This window comes from Oncorhynchus mykiss, chromosome 16, assembly GCF_013265735.2.
Source record: "Oncorhynchus mykiss isolate Arlee chromosome 16, USDA_OmykA_1.1, whole genome shotgun sequence".
NCBI classification, from domain to species: domain Eukaryota; kingdom Metazoa; phylum Chordata; class Actinopteri; order Salmoniformes; family Salmonidae; genus Oncorhynchus; species Oncorhynchus mykiss.
This window is the reverse complement of record NC_048580.1, coordinates 51,260,291-51,284,029: the sequence shown is the minus strand read 5'-3', so window position 1 is coordinate 51,284,029 and position 23,739 is coordinate 51,260,291. Positions and strand designations below refer to the sequence as shown.

The 23,739-nt window shown below is 42.1% G+C and overlaps 1 protein-coding gene across 2 annotated transcripts in view; it reads right to left on the bottom strand.

Annotated features, from left to right (window-relative positions):
• Positions 1–23,739, bottom strand: part of nphp4 (nephronophthisis 4) — a 191,862-nt gene that overhangs the window by 26,810 nt on the left and 141,313 nt on the right. For both annotated transcript variants that reach the window (XM_036947178.1, XM_036947179.1), the window contains 2 exons: positions 4,790–4,927; positions 2,572–2,795 (listed from right to left, as the gene is read on the bottom strand). In XM_036947178.1, the coding sequence (XP_036803073.1) occupies positions 2,572–2,795; positions 4,790–4,927 (362 nt within the window). The remainder of the gene's footprint in view (positions 1–2,571; positions 2,796–4,789; positions 4,928–23,739) is intronic.

Here is a 23,739-nt window from a genome sequence, read left to right as displayed (position 1 = left end):
CTTGCAAACTAATGAGATGCTATTGAGCCCACATTAATACACTGTCTGAGCCAAGGAGTACATGCTTTCTGTTTTGATTACAATACAGGGTGGGGTGAAACTTTTTTATACGACATACATTATTTTTTTGTTAGTAGTAAATAGTAGCCTACAGCAAAGTGTGTTTAAATCATTTCTAACTTGTTAACAATTGCTGCAAGTTAGTTTTTGCTACCATGTGGGTTTTAGCTTGCTTGAGCCTTCTAAATGAGGAGTGTTAATACACCTGTTTCCATACATGTTTCATTGTAAAACATTTGTCTTACAAAGGAATTGTTTAACTGCTTAACCTCTCTGCGCATATATCTGTTTATTATACCTGTTGATACAGGGCTCATATGTGAAACTATTCTAACTGAACATTTTCTTTCACAGTGACACTGACTCCAAATGGGAGCCCCCATTGCCAAGGTGTCCATCCCCCACTGAAGCTGGTTCATCCAGCTCCTGCCACGAGTGGTGTTCATCTGCCCAAATGTATTTCTGCAGGCATGGATGTGCTATGGCACCTGGCATCAGCAGCATAATATTGTGTAGAGGACTGAGGGTCTTCCAAATATTGAAAGTGTTATTTTGTTTGTTATTTTTTTCATGTTTTTCTCCATTTTTTTGGGGGGGGGGGGTGTTAGAATACCATTTTGGTATTTTGTATATAGTTATTCCATTCAAAATGTATAACTTCACCAATTTGGCCACATTTGGGCTACTTGTGTGGGACACCTGGGTGACTTCATGATACGTGTCATGTAGCACACTCATTTTGGAAGTTATCATTCTGAAACTTTGCATAAGTACTGTTGCCCTCATGTTTTTCACTGAAATTGTCCACACCATCCTATCTGAATGTATGTTTTATCTTGTTAATTTTAAAGATGATACAACCATAAAAAGATTAAAAAAGACTATTGTATTATCTAAACCAGATCTATTGTGTTATATTCTCCTACATTCAATTCACATTTACACAAACTTTCCTTTATTGGGGGTGTATTGCTAAATGCCTATAATTTCCACCTGTAGTCTTTTCCATTTGCACAACAGCATGTGAAATTTATTGTCAATCAGTGTTGCTTCCTAAGTGGACAGTTTGATTTCACAGAAGTGTGATTGACTTGGAGTTACATTGTGTTGTTTAAGTGTTCCCTTTATTTTTTTGAGCAGTGTATATACTGTACTCTATACCATCTACTGCATCTTGCCTATGCCGTTTGGCCATCGCTCATTCATATATTTTTATGTACATATTCTTATTCATTCATTTACAACTTGTGTGTATAAGGTAGTTGTTGTGAAATTGTTAGATTACTTGTTAGATATAACTGCATGGTCGGAACTGGAAGCACAAGCATTTCACTACACTCGCATTAACATCTGCTAACCATGTGTATGTGACAAATACATTTTGATTTGATCTGGTGGAAGGGACTGTGGATCTGAGGCTCTTTTCCCCTATTTCCTTCATCATCCTCCAAATCCCACCAACATCAGTCGCCTCGGAGCGCAACGGGTCCTTATTTGAGAACATACACACCAAAGCACGCAACAGGCTGACCAATACAAGGGTTGAAAAATTGGTGGCCATCCGGGCAAATTTGAGGCTTTTTGACCCTGACAACGAGCCATCCTCAACAAGGTTGGAAAGTGACTGTGAAGATGAGGCCTCAGAGTCTGATGTTCAAGAGGTGGACATTGAGAAGGTCCAGGAAGAAGACATGGAAGCCTGAGAGGAAGACAACCAAATCTTTAGTTTCTAGACTATCATTTTAGAGATTTATGTTGAAAATGTTTTTTTGGGAGATGCGATGGCTCATTGGGGATCATTCAATATTCCCTTTCTTTTGTTGTTCAGTGAAATCATCCCATGTGAAGAGTCAACTAATTTAATTGGAGTTCAAGTCGTAACGAAATCGTTTTTTTGATTTCCATTGGAATGATTTAATCATTTGCAATGATGTCTACTTATGATAAGGTAAAAGGTTTATGGTTCTGTCTCCACATGATATGGTAAATATATACAATGCAAAAAACATCTAAATTTAAATGGTATTAATATTAATTTGCATATATTTCCATTAATTCCCACAGAACGTTTCCACCTCTGAATATTCCCCAAAAAGTGCAACCCTACAGCTGAGTATGGGCATATGCGTATGGTGAGTGTTAAACAGTGACGTCTAAAATGCTTTGAGTTAACCATCCCCTTGTCCATTTCAGCACCATAGATAGTAGGCTATAGGCTACCTGGCTGTTTGATCTGTCTGTTGCATTGCTACGTTGTTTGCCAACTTTTGTACTTATATGTTCGGGTATTGGGATATGAGTGTTCTGCTGCTACATTGATGTGAATGTTAGAAGAATTTTGGCCCTGTAAGTCCCTACAGCTGCATGTGGCCATATTTGTATGGCGTGTGTTCTGCAGTGACGTCTAAAGTTTTGCTGTACATTGATGTCTTTAAAATGACTTTGGGGGAAGGGGAGAAGGCCAAGTGGGCTTCTTAGTAGAGAGCCAGGTGGCCATGTTGTTGACTTTACCGTGACCTTCGTCTTGACCTCGCTGCCGGTGCCATCTTGTCCCCCCTCGTGCTGCCGCACGGCCACCATGCGATTGAGTTTGCGCTGGCGTACGTCGTCGGTCTCGCCCCACCAGGGGGTGTTAGTGCAGGGCGTCCCACCGCCCTCCTTCATATGGCTCTGGAGCAACGGCACCAGGTCCCCGTCCAGCTCCACCAGCCTCTGGGCCCGCGCTGCGTTACGCACTGCAACACATTCACAACAGGCAATCTTACAGCAACGCATTAACAGCCTTACTGCAACGCACTCACAATATTAACAACCTTACCGCAATGCAATCACAACCTTACTGGAACACATCAACAAACAATTATTTTGATCTGCATTGACCCATTAACTTGTTGGGAGCATTCTTTAGTTTACTACTCCGTTAGTCAGCACCTCTACCAACATTTTTTGGTGTCCGTCAGCTTTTTAGTGCTAGGCTGAAACATCAGTGTACACACCCTGTGGCTCTCCAGAGTTATAGTGACCACTGTTGTAATGAAAAGTATCTTTGTAGCCATCAGCCGTAGACAGAGAAGAGACCTAGTAACGACCATGAGAACCACGAGCCATACATACCGTATTTATTTGTTTTGTCAGATGTTGCCAACACAGCACTTACTGTAATGATGCTGATGGGATTGAGTATGCATTAAGACAGCACCCTGAACCAATTGGAAGATAAACATCTGACTGATATCAGCCCACAAATAATCTGGGAACCAAGGAAGGGGAGGAGGGGAGCAGCCCAATAATATAAAAGAGAGAGATAAAGTAAGTGGAGGATCAAAGGAAGGGGGCCTCAAGTACTGTTTCTCATCTAAAGCCCTTCTAGAATAGTGGAGGCTCTGCTCCCACTCACTGATAACTCACCAGGGGGATATCTCCCCCTCTATCTCTCTCTTGGCCTCTCCCTCTCTTATCCATCTCTCCCTCTCGGTCTCTCTTACCCTCTCTCTTTCCCTCTCCCCTTCTCTCTCTACACGCCTCTCCATTGTTATCGTTACCTCTCCATCCCTCTCCCCCTTCTGTCTCTCTCCAAGTCTCTCTACCACTTCCCACACAATCTCCATCTCTCCCGGCACTTCTTCGCATTCCTCCTTATCAGAATGGCGTCAGCGATCTGCCAATCACTTTGCTGGATAGTCCCCGGGTAGTAGGTATTCACTACAGGCTTGGAGAGAATGGTACAGTAATGGAACTGTAGTACTTCAGCGACTAACTGAACAGATCTACAGTCATTCTGTTGGGAAGTCATTTGCAATAACATTCATCTATAAAATAAAGTGCATTTCTTATCGTAAGCACACACCATGGCCTGATTCACACTATAGGGCAAACCGAGCCAAGCCAAGCTGTACTATACTGGCGTGGTTACACATCCACCATAGAACAATGTGAAAAGAAAAGCCGGGACAGTACGAGTCAGGTCAATCCTTTAGTGTGAATCAGGTATGTGTAGTTGTTTTCATACAGTGTTTGTAGACTGGATTTCTTCGGTTTTGTTGGACATTCATTTAATGGATTGAGTCCCGCCTACCTAATTTCTATGAGCCACCTCACAAGCTCTGCTTCAGCAACTCACCATGGCTTCAAGTCCTCAGACACGTCGCTGCACTATGGGGGTCCGAGCTTTCTGCTCCCTTGCCCCTCGCCTACGGAATGCTCTCCCTGATCATCTGAGAGCCACTCCATCAATCAGAACTTTTAAAACAGGTCTTAAAACACAGCCTGTATTTCTTACAGTCCTAATCTGCAAAGTTACTTTAGTTCCTAGCTTCCTACTGCTATTTCCTGCCTTGATTCTAAATGTTTGATGTTTATTGTTTTTTTGTGGTTTTTCTTATCATTGTTTGAAATTTTGTAGAGCTTTGGAATAACACTGTAATGAAAAGTGTTATAAAAATGAAATGTATTATTATTTTCAACTGTTATTATTATTCTTCTTCACACCTCTGTTGTGGTGTGTGTGAGGCGCTGAACACTGTGTGACCAGCCACCAGATATGCTTGGGCAGGCTCAATTAGGCTGCAAATTGAGTGTCTCAGAGCTGAAGAGAAAGGGCAGAATGTATAATGGATCTGGATGAGACAGTCATGAATAACACCGCCACCGTCGCCCTGTAAATCAACCAACAGCACACACAGATAAAAACACAAGTTCACATACACAAACAAAGGTGTGGGGGTCCTACCGCTGAGTCGTTGGATGCTCTTGGAGGACAAGCTGCCCCCGGTGAAGCCACTTGTGGCATCCGGCGGTGAGATGATGTGGGAGCGTGACGGAGGAAGACACTGGGGCTTGTTGGGTTTGTTCTGGTCTACAGGACATCCTAGAGAAAACCAAAGGACGCCATTTTGAAAGAGTAAACACAGTTCTCTTTATTTGAACAATTTCTCAAAAGGGCTGTATTTTGGGATACGGGATCTGGACTTTGATATAACATGTGTTACTTCACTTATTTATTTACCTCGTGTTTTTGATGTCCGTGTTGTCGGACTGTGTTATTGGCTGTTTCTGTGTTATTAGCTAACATTAATTTAGCTAACATTAATTTCATTTAGAAAAATATATTCACTAAATACAATAGCTTTATGTTGTGTTGATCCAATCGGTCAACACAAGCTTCCAGGTTACCTCCAGGTAACATTCAGTACACTTTGCCTCCTCGGACACCAATTTGAGAGCTTAACTAGTGGAATCCATGTTCGCTTCCCACTCATGGCGGATAAAGGGTGAGTTGTGCTCAACGGTGAACGTTGATTGATTCCAGGGTCTCCTCTGGTGGAGAGCAGACATTAATTCATTTAGTGCCGAGCTACAGCAGTTGTGTGTGGCAGTCGAGTCGCCCGGGCTGTCGAGCAAAGCTTCACACCTGGTAATGGGAGAGTGGGAGAAGCAATTGCTCACTGTGAGGAGTAGTGTGAGTGCCAATGCCAAGCAGGGTTCGCCGGACCTTCTATTCGCTGCCAATAGCAGAGAGCGCATTTCCCCCCCAAAAATGGCCTCAAAGAGAGATTGTTTTGTAATTGGCGGTTATGCTGTCTGGCAGATTCCAGGTAGAATTACAGGAAGATGACTGAGGCTCTAATTAAAACTAAAGGTTAGAATTAATGAAATTGTTGCATGCAGTCTTTCTCTGCTACAATTCGAGCATTTCACTCGAGTTTGGCAACATCCACTTTGGGGAAAGTGACTTTTCTAATGTCTAAATTTTACAGACACTTTTTTACTGTGGAGCTCGGAAATGATGCACCGCGGCCGTGGCGTACTTCATAAAGTGTGAGCATTGCAATTAAGTGGCTTTATCACAGTACGACACATCTCCGTGGGCTTGTGGAGTTTTTAGTGGGAATTAAAACCACTCTCCGCGGCTCGGCATCCTTCAGAGCTCCAACTCTTTCATCAACAGCTGATAATAGGGAGGCCCAGTGAGTAACGAAGAGATAGGGTTGCCATGCAAACAGACACCGACAGACGCAATTGCGCAGATTAATGGCCGAGGTGTCTCTGCCTTCTCCTCTGTGATTCCTCCGAAATCCATCTTGTTATGTCGCCACTGCCACAATGGAATCCGACCGAATTATAAATATAAACGTCACATTTTGTATAAGTTATAATTCCACAGATATTATATAGTAAAGACATATTGGGTAAATGTCTTGGATTGGTAATAAATGCTATCCGGATGGCCATTCCACGAAACATTCGTTACATTCTTTCAGTGCATTCCCGCTAGCCAATTCTCCTTTTATTGATAATAGTCCTCACTAGGGCCTGAGACGTAGGCTAGCCTACATGTACAAATGAGTAATCACTGTCACAACAAACGACTGGGTGGTGAACTAATGGCAAACAGTTTAATCATGCTTATTCATGAACTATAACCATGATTATCATCAAATTATGACCAATGAAATAATTTTGGGTGACATCGACAACAGTACTTTTCACCCTCCCGAGTCATTTTTCATTCCACACAATTTAAAATCATCCTCGCAGTGCAAACAGTGTTGGGTCGTCCCTGTGAAATGGAATGCAGGGATGTATTTAGTGATGTGAAAACTACACGTTACAGATAGAAATAGAATGAATAGCGTGAACATGATTCCCTATTCTACATTACAGACAATAATATCTGTTCTACACAAATAAATTTCTTTCTGAACGTTCTGTTCTGGAGGAGGCTCAGGCATGTCTTGTGTTGGGCAACTGCTATAAGCCGTCTGTTGAGATGAGACTAATTGTAAAGAGAGTGCCAGAGGGCTCAATTCTATTAAAATCAAATCAAATGTTATTGGTCGCGTACACACATTTTGCAGATGTTATCGCAGGTGCAGCAAAATGCTTGTTTCAAGATCCAACAGAGCAAATATATATGTGTTATTTCATAGTTTTGATGTCTTCACTACTATTCTACAATTTAGAAAATAGTAAAAAATAAAGAAAAACCCTTGAATGAGTAGGTGTCCAAACGTTTGACTAGTACTGTATGTATATAATATATACATATATATAGTGCGTTCAGAAAGTATTCATTCCCCTGTCACTTTAATAATGTTTACATATTGTTTTAGCCACTTCATATGAACACGGAGTATGCAACACATTAAGAACACTCTGTTCTTTCAATGACAGACTGACCAGGTGAATCCAGGTGAAAGCTATGATCCCATACTGATGTCACTTGTTAAATCCACTTCAAATTGGTGTAGATTAAGGGGAGGAGATGGGTTAAAGAAGGATTTTTAAGCCTTGAGACAATTGAGACATGGATTCTGTATGTAAACCATTCAGAGGTTGAATGGGCAAGACAAAAGATTTAAGTGCCTTTGAAAGGGGGATGGTAGTAGGGGCCAGGCGCACTGGTTTGTGTCAAAAACTGTAACACTGCTGGGTTTTTCATGCTCAACAGTTTCCCGTGTGTATCAAGAATGGTCCACCACACGCCAACTTGACACAACTGTGGGAAGCATTGGAGTCAACGTGGGCCAGCAACCCTGTGGCACGCTTTCGACACCTTGTAGAGCCCATGCCCCGACAAATTTAGGCTGTTCTGAGGGCAAAAGGGGGCACGGGGGTGTGCGACTCAATATTAGGAAGATGTTCCTAATGTTTGGTACAGTACATATCAAATGGGAAAAACAGTATGTAAACATTAGTCATTGAACACTTCATGACAAGATGGCGCCGGAGAACAAGGCTGATGTTTTACATATTCCTAACCAATTGTAATTTTTTGTTTGTTTCTTTGTGTTTTTTGTAACTTATTTTGTAAATAATGTTCCTGTTACCGTCTCTTATGACCAAAAATAACTTCTGGGCATCAGAACTGCGATTACTCACCACGGACTGGCAGAATCCTTTTTTTCTTTTAACGAGTCCGATGAGCCTGACGTGATATACTGCTTCCCCAGGAACAGGCCCAGATCCCCGTCATTTGAGTGAAGAGAAGGCGGAGAAAAAGGGGCCAGAGGGCGGGCTGCCTGAGAATTCGTAGGCAATAAAATAAACCTTCCATTTTGCTAGCAAACGTGCAATCTTTGGAAAATAAAATTGATGACCAACGCAGAAGATTAGAGTAAACTGCAATATCTTCGACTCCGACAACATTGTCAAAATACAGTGGCTTGCGAAAGTGTTAACCCCCGTGGCATTTTTACTATTTTGTTGCCTTACAACCTGGAATTAAAATATATTTGGGGAGGGTTTATATAATTTGATTTACACAACATGCCTACCACTTTGAAGACGCAAGATATTTTTTATTGTGAAACAATAAGGAAATAAGACAAAAAAACAGAGCTTGTGCGTGCATAACTATTCACGCCCCCAAAGTCAATACTTTGTAGAGCCACCTTTAGCATCAATTACAGCTGCAAGTCTCTTGGGGTATGTCGCTATAAGCTTGGCACATCTAGCCACTAGGATTTTTGCCCATTCTTCAAGGCAAAACTGCTCCAGCTCCTTCAAGTTGGATGGGTTCTGCTGGTGTACAGAAATCTTTAAGTCGCACTACAAATGTTCAATTGGATTGAGGTCTGGGATTTGACTAGGCCATTCCAAGACATTTAAATGTTTCCCCTTAAACCACTCAAGTGTTACTTTAGCACTATGCTTAGGGTCATTGTCCTGCTGGAAGATGAACCGCCAGTCCCTTTTAATATCCGGGCAATGGCACACATTTCAGAAAATAAACACCTGTTTCAAATAAACGCCCGCTCTAAATGAATTGTTTACAAGTTTATATAAACGCCCGCTCTAAATGAATTGTTTACAAGTTTATATAAACGCCCGCTCTAAATGAATTGTTTACAAGTTTATATAAACGCCCGCTCTAAATTAATTGTTTACAAGTTTATATAAACGCCCGCTCTAAATGAATTGTTTACAAGTTTACCTTGAAATGTTTACAAGGTTTAATGTTTGATGTCACATAAAATAATTCAGACTCCAAAAAATAAAATAGAGGTATATTAAGACTAAATAAACGTGACCCTGTGAGTAAATTATAACACAGTGCAGGAAAATAAGAAATTGCTTAAAATACTGGAAGTGAATGCTGGAATTAAACAATTAAGTATGCAAATGAGCAAAATGTGAGTATTAATAGACGCCTGGCTCAAATCAAAGCCTGTCTCTAATAAATGTCTGTTGTGTCCAGTGATTTAAGCAAATGAACACTCAGGCTATTAATTTAAGTTTTACGGTATTTAACAGTCTGCTGGTCCCAGCAGCTTTGATGCACCTTTACTGTCTCTGCCTTCTAGATGGATGGTCCTTGATGATCTTCTTGTCCTTCTTGTGACACCAGGTGCTGTAGATATCCTGGAGGGCAGGCAGCATGCCCCCGGTGATGCGTTAGGCTGACCGCACCACCCTCTGGAGAGCCCTGCGGTTGTGGACGGTGTAATCTCTGTTACGCAGAAATAATATTCTCACAAAGTTTACAAGTGAGATTACGGACAGTGCAATTAACGTAGCAGGCGGTGATACAGCCCGACAAGATGCTCAATGGTGCATCTGTAGAAGTTTGTGAGGGTCTTAGGGGCCAAGCCGAATTTCTTCAGCCTCCTAAGGTTGAAGAGGCGCTGTTGCGCCTTCACAACACTTTGCGGATGGATCATTTCAGTTTATCAGTGATGTGCACGTCGAGGAACTTGTAGCTTTTCACCCTCTCCACTGTAGTGCTGACTATGTGGATAGGGGCATGCGCTCTCTGCTGTCTCCTGAAGGCCAAAATCAACTCCTTTGTTTTGTTGACGTTATTTTCCTGGCACCACTCCACCAGGGCACTCATTTCCTCCCTGTAGGCGGTCTCGTCATTGTTGATAATCAGGCCTACCACTGTTGTGTAGGTCACCAAACTTGATGATTGAGTTTGAGATGTGCATGGCCATGCAGTCAAGGGTTAACATGGCGTACAGGAGGGGGCTGAGCATGCACCATTGTGGGGCCCCTGTGTTGAGGATCAGCATGGCGGAGATGTTGTTGCCTACCTTCATCACTTGGGGTTGGCCTGTCAGGAAGTCTAGGACCCAGTTGCACAGAGCGGGGTTCAGTTCAGACCAAGGGCCTTGAGATTAGTGATGAGCTTGGAGGGCACTATGGTGTTGAAGGCTGGGCTGTAGTCGATTAACAGCATTCTTACATAGGTATTCCTCTTTTCCAAACGGGATAGGGCAATGTGCAATGCAGTGTGCAGTGGATCTGTGGGTCTGTTGGGGCGGTATGCAAGTTGTAGTGGATCTAAGGCACGTGTCAAACTCATTCCACGGCGGGCCGAGTGTCTGCGGGTTTTCGCTCCACCCTTGTACTTGATTGATGAATGAAGGTCACTAATCATTAAGGAACTATCCTTATCTGGTTGTCTAGGTCTTAATTGAAAGGAAAAACCAAAAACGTGCAGACACTCGGCCCTCCGTGGAATGATTTTGACAACCTTGGTCCTCCAGTACCCCAACAGCACACATTTTGGTTGTAGCCCTGGACAAACACACTTCTTTCAACTCATTGAGGGCTTGATGATTAGTTGACAAGTTGAATCAGGTGTATACTCAATATGGGTAATTATATTTCTATGCAAAGAAAGGGGGGTCCTGCATTTACTTATTCCATTTCTTACTTACTAGAAATAGTCTGCATTTACAGATCCATCTCTCTAGATTCTGTGGTTCCATGCAGGCAACCTTTTAAAAATAAACCACTTTATTCTCATCTGGATGAAGGGGGCATGTGAGTGGTTTTGATATCTTTAACCTTAGACGGGCAGTGGTAGCATACTACATCACTCTGAAACATTTGTATCTGATCTGTGCCCTTTAGGCAAAGCGCACAAAGCACTTAATTCACCTTACAAATATTTGGTGGAGGACAAATGTCCTCTCTGTGTTTGCTCCAATTTGTTGGTTTCAGGAGGAGTTCATGCGATTAGTTCCTCTCTCTCGCTCATGCTGCAGTCCTGCCAGGGCTTATCGGTCTGCTGCAGATGAGGAGTGTTGAAAAGGCCTGGAGATGGACCTAATCGCTCTTCTCTCTCAATGTGGCCACATACTTTTCCCCCTGTGTGTGAATGTCTGTGTGTGTGTGTGAGTGAGTTCATTAATAATACACTGAACAAAAAATATAAATGCAACATGTAAAGTGGTGGTCCGATGTTTCATGAGGTGAAATAAATCATCCCAGAAATTTCCCATATGCACAAAAAGCTTATTTCGCTCAAATTTTGGGCACAAATTTGTTTACAGCTAACAGGTGTGGCATATCAAGAAGCTGATTAAACCGCATGTTCATTACACAGGTTCACCTTGTGCTGCGGACAATAACAGGCAGCTCTAAAATGTCCAGTTTTGTCACACAACACAATGCCACAGATCTCTGCAGGAATGTCCACCAGAGCTGCTGCCAGAGAATTGAATGTTAATTTCTCTACAATAAGCCGCCTCCATCGTCATCACACAAAACAATTGACCAGGGCGGGGTTCAGACCCAGGGTCCTGAGCTTAGTGATGAGTTTGGAGGGCACTATGGTTTTGAGCTGTAGCTGATAAACAGCATTTGTCATCTCTTGTCCAGTTGGGATAGGGCAGTGTGCAGTGCAATGATGATTGCGTCATATGTGGATCTGTTGGGTCGGTATGCAAATTGTAGTGGCTCTAGGGTGTTGGTTAAGGTGGATGTGATATGGTCCTTAATTAGCCTTTCAAAGCACTTTAAGATGACAGAAGTGAGTGCTACAGGTGGAGAGTAATTTAGTTCAGTTACCCTCCCATTCTTGGGTACAGGAACAACGGTGGACATCTTTATGCAAGTGTGGACAACAGACTTGCAGCTGCTCTGCACATGCTCTGAGGATGCGGCTTGGGATGCCGTCTGGGCCTGCAGCCTTGCGAGGGTTAACGGGCTTAAACAACTTACTCACGTTGGCCACGGAGAATGAGAGCGCACATAGTCCCTGTTAGTAACGGGGGCTCGCGTTGGCGGTTCGATGTTATTTTCCTCAAAGCGAGACTTAGGGTTATGTGATGTGGCTGGATTTCCCTTTATAATCCGTGATTGTCTGGAATTTCTGCCACATAATTATTGCGTCCGAGTCGATGAATTGCAACTCAACCCTATACTGTCGTTTTGCCTCGGATTGCCTTACAGAGGTCATAGCTGGTCTGTTTCTACACGTCCATATTTCCAGTCACCTTGCCATGGTTAAATGCAGTGGTTCGCACTTTCAATCTTGCGCGAATGCTGTTATCTATACACGGTTTTTGGTTTGGATAATCGTCACAGTGGGAACAACATCCTCTATGCACTTCCTGATGAACCCAGTCACCAAGTCAGACATTTTTCTCAGAGGCGACACGGAAAATGTTCCAGTCCGCGTGATCAAAACAATCTTGAAGCACAGATTCAGATTGGTCAGACCAATGCTGAACAGTCCTCACCACGGATGCTTCCTACTTAAGTTTCTGCCTATAGGTGGGGAGGAGCAGAAAGGAGGTGGGATCGGATTTGCCGAATGGAGGGCAGGGGAGGGCCTTGTAGCCGTCCTGGAAGGGAGAGTAGCAATGATCTAGAGTCCGTGATGCGTGTGTGGCACAGGAGATGTGTTGATAGAATGCAGCTGTTGGCCACACCAGATACTAAGTACTGCAGTGCATCTCCTCCTCATGGACTGCCCCAGATTTTCCAGTTCTTGCTGTGAGATGTTACCCCACTCTTCCAGCAAGGCACCTGCAAGTTCCAGGACATTTCTGGGGGGAATGGCCCAAGCCCGACCCCCCGGATCCAACAGGTCCCAGACGTGCTCAATGGGATTGAGATCCGGGCTCTTCGCTGGCCATGGCAAAACACTGACATTCCTGTCTTGCAGGAAATCACGCACAGAACGAGCAGTATGGCTGGTGGCATTGTCATGCTGGAGGGTCATGTCAGGATGAGCCTGCAGGAAGGGTACCACATGAGGGAGGAGGATGTCTTCCCTGTAACGCACAGCATTGAGATTGCTTGCAATGACAACAAGCTCAGTACGATGATGCTGTGACACACCGCCCCAGACCATGACGTACCCTCCACCTCGATCCCCCTCCAGAGTACAGGCCTCGGTGTAACGTTCATTCCTTCGACGATAAACGCAAATCCGACCATCACCCCTGGTGAGATAAAACTGCGACTCGTCAGTGAAGAGCACTTCTTGCCAGTCCTGTCTGGTCCAGCGACGGTGGGTTTGTCCGCATAGGCGACATTGTTACCGGTGATGTCTGGTGAGGATCTGCCTTACAACTGTCTACAAGCCCTCAGTTCAGCCTCTCTCAACCTATTGCAGACAGTCTGAGCACTGATGCAGGGATTGTGCGTTCCTGGTGTAACTCGGGCAGTTGTTGTTGCCATCCTGTATCTGTCCCGCATGTGTGATATTCGGATGTACCGATCCTGTGCAGGTGTTGCAACAAGTGGTCTGCCACTGCGAGGACGATCAGCTGTCCGTCCTGTCTCCCTGTAGCGCTGTCTTAGGCATCTCACAGTACAGACATTGCAATTTATTGCCCTGGCCACATTGGCAGTCCTCATGCCTCCTTGCAGCATGCCTAAGGCACTTTCATGCAGATGAGCAGGGACCCTGGGCATCTTTCTTTTTGTGTTTTTCAGAGTCACTAGAAAGGCCTATTTAGTGTCCTATGTGTTCATAACTGTGACCTTATTTGCCTCTGTAAGCTGTTAGTGTCTTAACGACTGTTCCACAGGTGCATGTTCATTAATTGTTCATGGTTCATTGAACAAGCATGGGAAACAGTGTTTTTAACCCTTTACAATGAAGATCTGTGAAGTTATTTGGATTTTTACGAATTATCATTGAAAGACAGAGTCCTGAAAGGGGGACGTTTCTTCACAAGCTGAAAAACTTTGAGAGGATTTATCTATGGTTCCCTTGTTAAGATTGTAGCTCACCTCGCTCTGGCTAACATAAGTTGTTGATCTTGTTGTTGATGTGCATACGCAACTGAAGGAGAGATGGCCTACGTGTTCATGGTTGTTTGATCAATAGGACTGTAAAGTTAACAAATGTATGAGGACTGCCTTGGTATTTACATAGTTGCAGATATCCATTCAGGAGTATTTTGTGGCTTTTGGTGAATGCTTTCAGTAGCTGTTGCTACTGCCTTAAGTCCAGTTCAAAATTAATTATGGCAGGCCCATGTGACAAATGGCTTATATGCATATAGGCCTACTGTAGCTCTGATTGGATATTGCACACCGGTCGTTGTATAGTCCGATCCTGGACAAGACAGATGTTTTTATTAGGTTTAATTTACTGCAGTGTCTATTAATTGTCCAAACACACAGCCACTTTCACACTCTATATTACAATAGAATTTTCACAGATTGCTTACTCTACGTCATCCACAAACATTCTATGAAAAAAAGTGAAAGTATAAAAAAGTGAAAATGACCATATCTAAGTTCTCACTTCTCAAAAAATGTTTTGCTTGAAAGCTGTATCCAAATCTAATCTGATGTAGTGATCAAAATACAGTAGCCATATCTAGGAAAAGCAAAGTTCCAAAAGCTGAGCCAAATATAGTATATAAGAGGTCATACAAGAAGTTTGTTGTTGTAAAGAATATTTGTTGGTCCGTGGTGTATAATGAGGAGCAAACATACACTGCACTTGAAAGATTTATGAAATTGCTTATTTCAGTTACTAGTAAGCATGCACCCATTAAGAAAATGACTGTAAAAACTGTTAAATCACCGTGGATTGATGAGGAATTAAAAAATGTTATGGTTGAGAAGAATGAGGCAAAAGGAATGCCAAAAATGTCTGCCTGCATAACAGATTGGCAAACGTATTGCAAATTGAGAAATCATGTGACTAAACTGAATAAAAAGAAGTAGAAAGTAGGCAGTAGGCATGACATGCCAGTAACAAACACCAACACTACACATCCAAGTATATCTGACCAAATTATGAAAGACAAGCATTGTAATTTTGAATTACGTAAAGTGAGTGTGGAAGAGGTGGGAAATGATTGTTGTCTATCTACAATGACAAGCCACCGGGGTCTAACAACTTGGATGGAAAATTACTGAGGATTATAGCGGACGATATTGCCACTCCTATTTGCCATATTTTCAATTTAAGCCTACAAGAATTTGTGTGCCCCCAGGCCAGGAGGGAAGCAAAAGTAATTCCGCTACCTAAGAATAGTAGAGCCCCCTTTACTGGCTCAAATAGCCAACCAATCAGCCAGTTACAATGCTATTTTACAGTAAACAAATTGACAACAAACTTTCAGCATGCTTGTAGGGAAGGGCATTCAACAAGCACAGCACTTACATAAATGACTGATGAATGGCTGAGAGAAATTGATGATAAAAAGATTGTGGAGGCTGTTTTGTTAGACTTCAGTACAGCTTTTGACATTATCGATCATAGTCTGCTGCTGGGAAAACGTATGTGTTCTTTCTTTACACCCCCTGCCATATTATGGATAAAGTGTTCACTCTCTATAATAACACAGAGTGTTCTTTAATGAAAGCCTCTCAAACATAATCCAGGTAGAATCAGGAGTTCCCCAGGGCAGCTGACTAGGCCCCTTACTTTTTTAAATCTTTACTAATGAGATGACACTGGCTTTGAGTAAAGCCAGAGTGTCTATGTATGCAGATGACTCAACACTATACATGTCAGTACTACAGCGACTGAAATGACTGCAACACTTAAGTTGACAGTTAGTTTCAGAGTGGGTGGCAAGGAATAAGTTAGTCCTAAATATTTCTAAAACTAAAAGCACTGTATTTGGGACAAACCATTCACTAAACTAAATTCAGGGATGACAACTGGTGAAATATGCAAAAAACATTCATCCCTGCTTGGGGGAAATGCAGATTAACTAATTAAACAACAAAAAATATTATCTACATGATCAGAATCTGTGTGTAAAATAAAGTGGTTAATGTAAACCTAACTCACAGGTAAAAAATGTAAAGAAAGCAATCCAATGTAATTTCTAGCCTAGACTTTACAAGTCTTGAGAAAAAACAATCCACTAAATATTTCAGTTAGCCATGACAGCCTTTATAATAGAACGCTTATGACCACACACATCTAAATATTGCACATCTTGAAGAAGAAATCGAATGAAACAAACATGCATTCTATTTTTGCTCCATTATAGTGGCCACTATAGTAGACATCGATCAAGTGCACAATGCTACGTGTGTTTAAAAATAACGTTCACTGAGTAAAACCTTTTATAATCCCCCCTCACTCACACACGTGTTACTATCAAATGCAACACAACAAAAGCATCATCTTTGGGCTACACTGCACATTATACACTTTCTGCCTATGGACATCTGTTCTACAATGTGCCAGCAGAGCATGACACCCTTTGTTGGAATAATTGATCTCTTTCAGGCAGAGAGTACAGCTGGCATACCCCTTCTTATCCACTGTAAAAAAGTGAGAAAGAGGGAAAGTCTATGGTGTTCCTTTCACCTCTATGGTGGCATCCATCTTAAGCCAGGCCCAGCTCCAGATACACTTGTTTAGTAACAAGCAACGCCTACTTTTCACCTAATTCTCTCATTCTGAAAATTAACCACAAATTATAGAGGGAAAACATTAGTTCACAGATAGTAGTTAGTTCATTGGCTAGTTAACTAGTTAACATTTCACACAGATTGCCAGAGTACCGTAAGCAACGAATGCGTTATAACGTGAGGAACGGCAAGGAGTCGTATACCAGTTAACACTATAGCGAATTGGTTAGGTTACTAATGTTAGCTCATCTGATGTAACGTTAGCTGACTTTATTAATAAGCTAAATTTCACACCATGAACTCAATTATTTGATCAGATAAGTTCGCTAATGTTGCTCAACATTTCTCTGGCTTGCTAATGGAGAGTTAAATCCAGTTAGCAAGATACTTAACAATGCTAACAATACTTGTTCCACCACACTTTCTCCCTCACCTCAAACTTTCCAAATGCCAGTTGTTTTTTATTTACAGCTGATGAAGTACGCTTCATCACCTTCTCACCCGGTCTCTGTGGTCAGGCTTCTCACCAAACGTTACCTCTTCGTTATAGTTCATTGGACATGCTGCTGTAACTGGCAAGCTGCCTATCTACTCTCCGCTGTCCCTCGAGCGCACGCTGATGCTGTAACTAGCAAGTTGGTTGTCTCTTCTCTCTTCAGTCGCGTGCTGCACTGCATTCTGTTATGTGAACGATTGGCTGAGCCTTGGATTCAGCCAGTATTTCTCAAAACGTGTATCATTTGTTCGCTTACAGCCAGGAGGTATCCAAAGCCCCCCCAAAAAACTTTTCTCATCAGATCTATACGAATCACGTAGGTCACTTATTTTGGATTCAAAATGGCGACTGACACCCATGCATACCCCACAAGACATGCCACAAGAGGTCTCTTTTAGAGGTCGACCGATTATGATTTTTCAACGCTGATCCTGATACCGATTATTGGAGGACCAAAAAAGCTGATACCGATTAATCTGAAGATTTTATTTATTTATGTGTAATAATGACAATTTCAACAATACTGATTGAACACTTATTTTAATTTAATATAATACATCAATAAAATCAATTTAGCCACAGATAAATAATGAAACATGTTCAATTTGGTTTAAATAATACAAAAACAAAGTGTTCGAGAAGAAAGTAAAAGTGCAATATGTGCCATGTAAGAAATCTAACGTTTAAGTTCCTTGCTCAGAACATGAGAACATATGAAAGCTGGTGGTTCCTTTTAACATGAGTCTTCAATATTCCCAGGTAAGAAGTTTTAGGTTGTAGTTATTATAGGAATTATAGGACTATTTCTCTCTATACGATTTGTATTTCATATACCTTTGACTATTGGATGTTCTTATAAGCACTTTAGTATTGCCAGTGTAACAGTATAGCTTCCGTCCCTCTCCTCGCTCCTACCTGGGCTCGAACCAGGAACACAACGACAACAGCCACCCTCGAAGCAGCGTTACCCATGCAGAGCAAGGGGAACAACCACTCCAAGTCTCAGAGCGAGTGACGTTTGAAACGCTATTAGCGCGCACCCCGCTAACTAGCTAGCCATTTCACATCGGTTACACCAGCCTAATCTCGGGAGTTGATAGGCTTGAAGTCATAAACAGCGCAATGCTTGAAGCACAGCGAAGAGCTGCAGGCAAAACGCACGAAAGTGCTGTTTGAATGAATGCTTACGAGCCTGCTGGTGCTTAACATCGCTCAGTCAGACTGCTCTATCAAATCATAGACTTAATTATAACATAATAACACACAGAATTACGAGCCTTATGTCATTAAGATGGTCGAATCCGGGAAACTATCATTTCGAGAAAAAAATATGTTTATTCTTTCAGTGAAATACGGAACCGTTCCGTATTTTATCTAACGGATGGCATCCCTAAGTCTAAATATTGCTGTTACATTGCACAACCTTCAACGTTATGTCATAATTACGTAAAATTCTAGCAAATTAGTTCGCAATGAGCCAGACAGCCCAAACTTTTGCATATACACTGACTCTGCGTGCAATGCATGCAAGAGAAGTGACACAATTTCACCTGGTTAATATCGCCAGCTAACTTGGATTTCTTTTAGCTAAATATGCAGGTTTAAAAATATATACTTCTGTGTATTGATTTTAAGAAAGGCATTGATGTTTATGGTTAGGTACACTTTGGAGCAACGACAGTCCTTTTTCGAGAATGCGCACTGCATCGATTATATGCAACGCAGGACACGCTAGATAAACTAGTAATATCGTCAACCATGTGTAGTTATAACTAGTGATTATGATTGATTGATTGATTGTTTTTTTACAAGATAAATTTAATGCTAACTAGCAACTTACCTTGGCTTCTTACTGCATTCGCGTAACAGGCAGGATCCTCGTGAGGCAGGTGGTTAGAGCATTGGACTAGTTTACCGTAAGGTTGCAAGATTGAATCCCTGAGCTGACAAGGTAAAAATCTGTCGTTCACCCCCTGAACAAGGCAGTTAACCCAACGTTCCTAGGCCGTCATTGAAAATAAGAACGTGTTCTTAACTGACTTGCCTAGTTAAATAAAGGTCCAAAAACACAGATTTCCGATTGTTATGGAAACTTGAAATCGGCCCTAATTAATCAGCCATTCCAATTAATCGGTCGACCTTTAGGCTCTTTACAGTCCCCAAGTCCAGAACAGACTACGGGAGGCGCACAGCACTACATAGAGCCATGACTACATGGAACTCTATTCCACATCAAGTAACTGATGCAAGCAGTAAAATTTGATTTAAAAAAATATATATAAAAATACACCTTATGGAACAGTGGGGACTGTGAAGCAACACAAACATAGGCACAGATGCATGCATGCATACACACACACATAAACATGGATTTTGTACTGTAGATATGTGGTAGTGGTAGAGTAGGGGCCTGAGGGCACACAGTGTTTTGTGAAATATATGAAAGTATTGTAATGTTTTCAAAAGTGTATAAAACTGCCTTAATTCTGCTTTGGCAGCAGCTAATGGGGATCCAAAATAAATACAAATCCATGCTCGTGATAATTAAAACGGATATCATTTGATGTTTGATATATTTTCCTTGGATAATGAAAGTCTTCCAGACACTCTGTGTATACACACACTGTTTCCATATACTGTATTCTTTACATACTGTAGCTCATTCGAATGTACACAACATGGCAAAAGTATGTGGACACACCTTCAAATTAGTGCATTTGATTATTTCAGCAACACTCGTTGCTGACTGGTGTATAGAATTGGGCCCATAGCCATGACATCTCAATAGACACACATTGGCAGTAGAAAGGACTGTACTAAAGAGCTCATTGACTTTCAACGTGGCACCGTCATAGGATGCCACCTTTCCAACAAGTTAGTTTGTCAAATTTCTGCCATGCTAGAGTTGCCCCAGTCAACTGTAAGTGCTGTATTTTATTTTTTTAATATATTATTTTTTATTTTTTTTGGAGGGGGGGGTTGATTGCTTTAATATTGCTGATAGATTGTAGCTTTCATCAACTGCATCACTTCCGTCACTTCCAATATATACAGTACTAGTCAAAAGTTTGGACACACCTACTCATTCCAGGGTTTTGATTTTTTACTATTTTCTACATTGTAGAATAATAGTGAAGACATCAAAACTATGAACTTACCTATATGGAATCATGTATTCTTCAAAGTAGCCACCCTTTGCCTTGATGACAGCTTTGCACACATTTGGCATTCTCTCAACCAGCTTCACCTGGAACGCTTTTCCAACCGTCTAGAAGTAGTTCCCACATATGCTGAGCACTTGTTGGCTGCTTTTCCTTCACTCTGCGGCCAAAACCATCTCAATTGGGTTGAAGTCGGGTGATTGTGGAGGCCAGGTCATCTGATGCAGCACTCCATCACTCTACTTTAAAGGGTGGCTACTTTGAAGGATCTAAAATATGATTCCATATTTGTTATTTAAGAATTTTGATGTGAACTGTACATCCACCCACCCACAGACGCATATAAATACATATTCAAAAATTTATATATTTTCCATCTTACTTTCTAACCCTACCACCCCTCCCCTAATTGGTGTAAACTGCTGAACAACACCGCTTAAGCCTCTACTTCCAGCTTATACATACATTTTATGGACACAGTCTATTTTACAATAGTTCTCTTATGTTTGTTTTTACTCATGTCCTTCCTCTACCGTCAACTTCTCCCATCTATTTCTGATGTCCATCCAATTTGATTTCTATTTGTCATTTCTTTCAAACTGTGCTCTTTTACAAAAGTTCTTAACCTATAAACGTTTTATGGACACAGTATGTTTTACATAAAGTTTTAGACTGATCCAATGAACCATTGCATTACTTTTCAAAATGTTGTATCAAGTCTGCCCAAATGTGCCAAATTGGTCAATTTATACATTCTCAAGTACATAACTATAGAGAACATACAAATATGATATGGTAATAATTGTTTTTAGTTTACACACTCCCAGGAATGTCATAAATAATGGATAGTTAATGGATTAGCTTCCCTACTGAAAAGACACTAACCTTCACACATCTAGTTTTGCATATAAAAATAGATTTTATCAAACAAAACTATGCTACATTTATCTCTGGGAACCTCAGGATGACAAATCAGAGCAAGATTACTGAATGTAAGTACATTATTTACCTTCAGAGGTGAATGTAACAAACCAGTTGCCGTGATACATTTTTTTGTTCTTGTGCACTCTCCTCAAACAATAGCATGGTATTTTTTTCACTGTAATAACTACTGTAAATTGGACAGTGCAGTTAGATTACTAAGAATTTAAGCTTTCTGCCCATATAAGACATGTCTATGTCCTGGGAAATGTTCTAGTTACTTACAACATCATGCAAATCACATTAGCGCACGTTAGCCCAACCGTCAAACACTCCCCACTATTTTCTCTTTACTTTTTTTGTCTTCTCTCCCACCACCTCCTCGATCTCTCTCAGTCTCGCTCTTTTCTTCTCTTTCTTTAGCTCACTCTTCCCACCCCTCTCTCTCGCAACCCCATTGTTGTTGGGGTACTGTGCCGAGAGATAGGGGCCCTGGTGAGCTTCACTAACAGAACATAATCTCTCCACCACCTCCATCTGTCTTGGCAGTAGGTAAATTCCAGCTCTCCTTCAAACACGCTAATGACCATCTCTCACAGAGGAACAAATAAGATGAGAGATTCATTAAGGCTTGATGAGAGCCAACAGAGGAAGACGGGGGACGGGGGACGGGGGGGTTGGAGAGAGAATTGGAGTTAGCAAGAGAGAGAAAGAGAGATGGAGTGAGATAGAGAGTGGAAGCGAGCGAGAGAGAGTGAGTAAGGTAGGGATGGAGTGAAATAGAGCTAGAAAGAGAGCTTCAGAGACGGGGAGAGAGGAAGTGATAGAGAGGTAGCTAAAGAGAGAGCGCGCGCGAGAGAGAGAGAGAGAGAGAGAGAGAGAGAGAGAGAGAGAGAGAGAGAGAGAGAGAGAGAGAGAGAGAGAGAGAGAGAGAGAGAGAAAGATGGATGGATGGATAGAAGGAGAGAGCGCTACAGAGAGAGATGGAGGTGCTCGGTGTGCACAGGGCTGATTCATGGGCATCCTCGTCTGTTAATTGATTCCAACTGTCGGCTGCTGGGAGACAAAGCCAGGCCTGATGGATATCTAAGTCTTGATTGGAAATTACATGCCAGACGTTTCCAATTTCTCACCGCGCTCTTACCCTGCTTTAGGAGATAAGCAGGGAGGAAGCGAGTCGTATTAGAACCACAATTACTCTGTCGGAAAATTGGGCTTTTCGAGGCCCAACGGTGATATGTACTGTTTATGAGTGGGTATTATTTATTCCGACAACGAACGGCGAAACTATCGACAGCTGCCGTGACACTGTGGGGCTAAAACACTTCAATTGGATGACTGCTTGAAAAGTGGGCGTCGTGTCCCGAAAGTCCAGCACATAGACTACAATCCAATGTCACCCAAGCACACAGTGTAACGTATGTGAAATTCAATCAAGCTTTACTACTGTGTGCTCCCATCCAAGTCTGTACTTCGTTACAGTATGTGTGCTCTCCAGACTCCTTATCCCTATCCATATTGTCCTGGTAGACAGTGAGTGTGCTCTCCAGACTCCTTATCCCAATCCATATTGTCCTGGTAGACAGTATGAGTGTGCTCTCCAGACTCCTTATCCCTATCCATATTGTCCTGGTAGACAGTGAGTGTGCTCTCCAGACTCCTTATCCCTATCCATATTGTCCTGGTAGACAGTGAGTGTGCTCTCCAGACTCCTTATCCCTATCCATATTGTCCTGGTAGACAGTATGAGTGTGCTCTCCAGACTCCTTATCCCAATCCATATTGTCCTGGTAGACAGTATGAGTGTGCTCTCCAGACTCCTTATCCCTATCCATATTGTCCTGGTAGACAGTATGAGTGTGCTCTCCAGACTCCTTATCCCTATCCATATTGTCCTGGTAGACAGTATGAGTGTGCTCTCCAGACTCCTTATCCCTATCCATATTGTCCTGGTAGACAGTATGAGTGTGCTCTCCAGACTCTTTATCCCTATCCATATTGTCCTGGTAGACAGTGAGTGTGCTCTCCAGACTCCTTATCCCTATCCATATTGTCCTGGTAGACAGTATGAGTGTGCTCTCCAGACTCTTTATCCCTATCCATATTGTCCTGGTAGACAGTGAGTGTGCTCTCCAGACTCCTTATCCCTATCCATATTGTCCTGGTAGACAGTATGAGTGTGCTCTCCAGACTCCTTATCCCTATCCATATTGTCCTGGTAGACAGTATGAGTGTGCTCTCCAGACTCCTTATCCCTATCCATATTGTCCTGGTAGACAGTGAGTGTGCTCTCTAGACTCCTTATCCCAATCCATATTGTCCTGGTAGACAGTATGAGTGTGCTCTCCAGACTCCTTATCCCTATCCATATTGTCCTGGTAGACAGTGAGTGTGTTCTCCAGACTCCTTATCCCTATCCATATTGTCCTGGTAGACAGTGAGTGTGCTCTCCAGACTCCTTATCCCTATCCATATTGTCCTGGTAGACAGTATGAGTGTGCTCTCCATACTCCTTATCCCAATCCA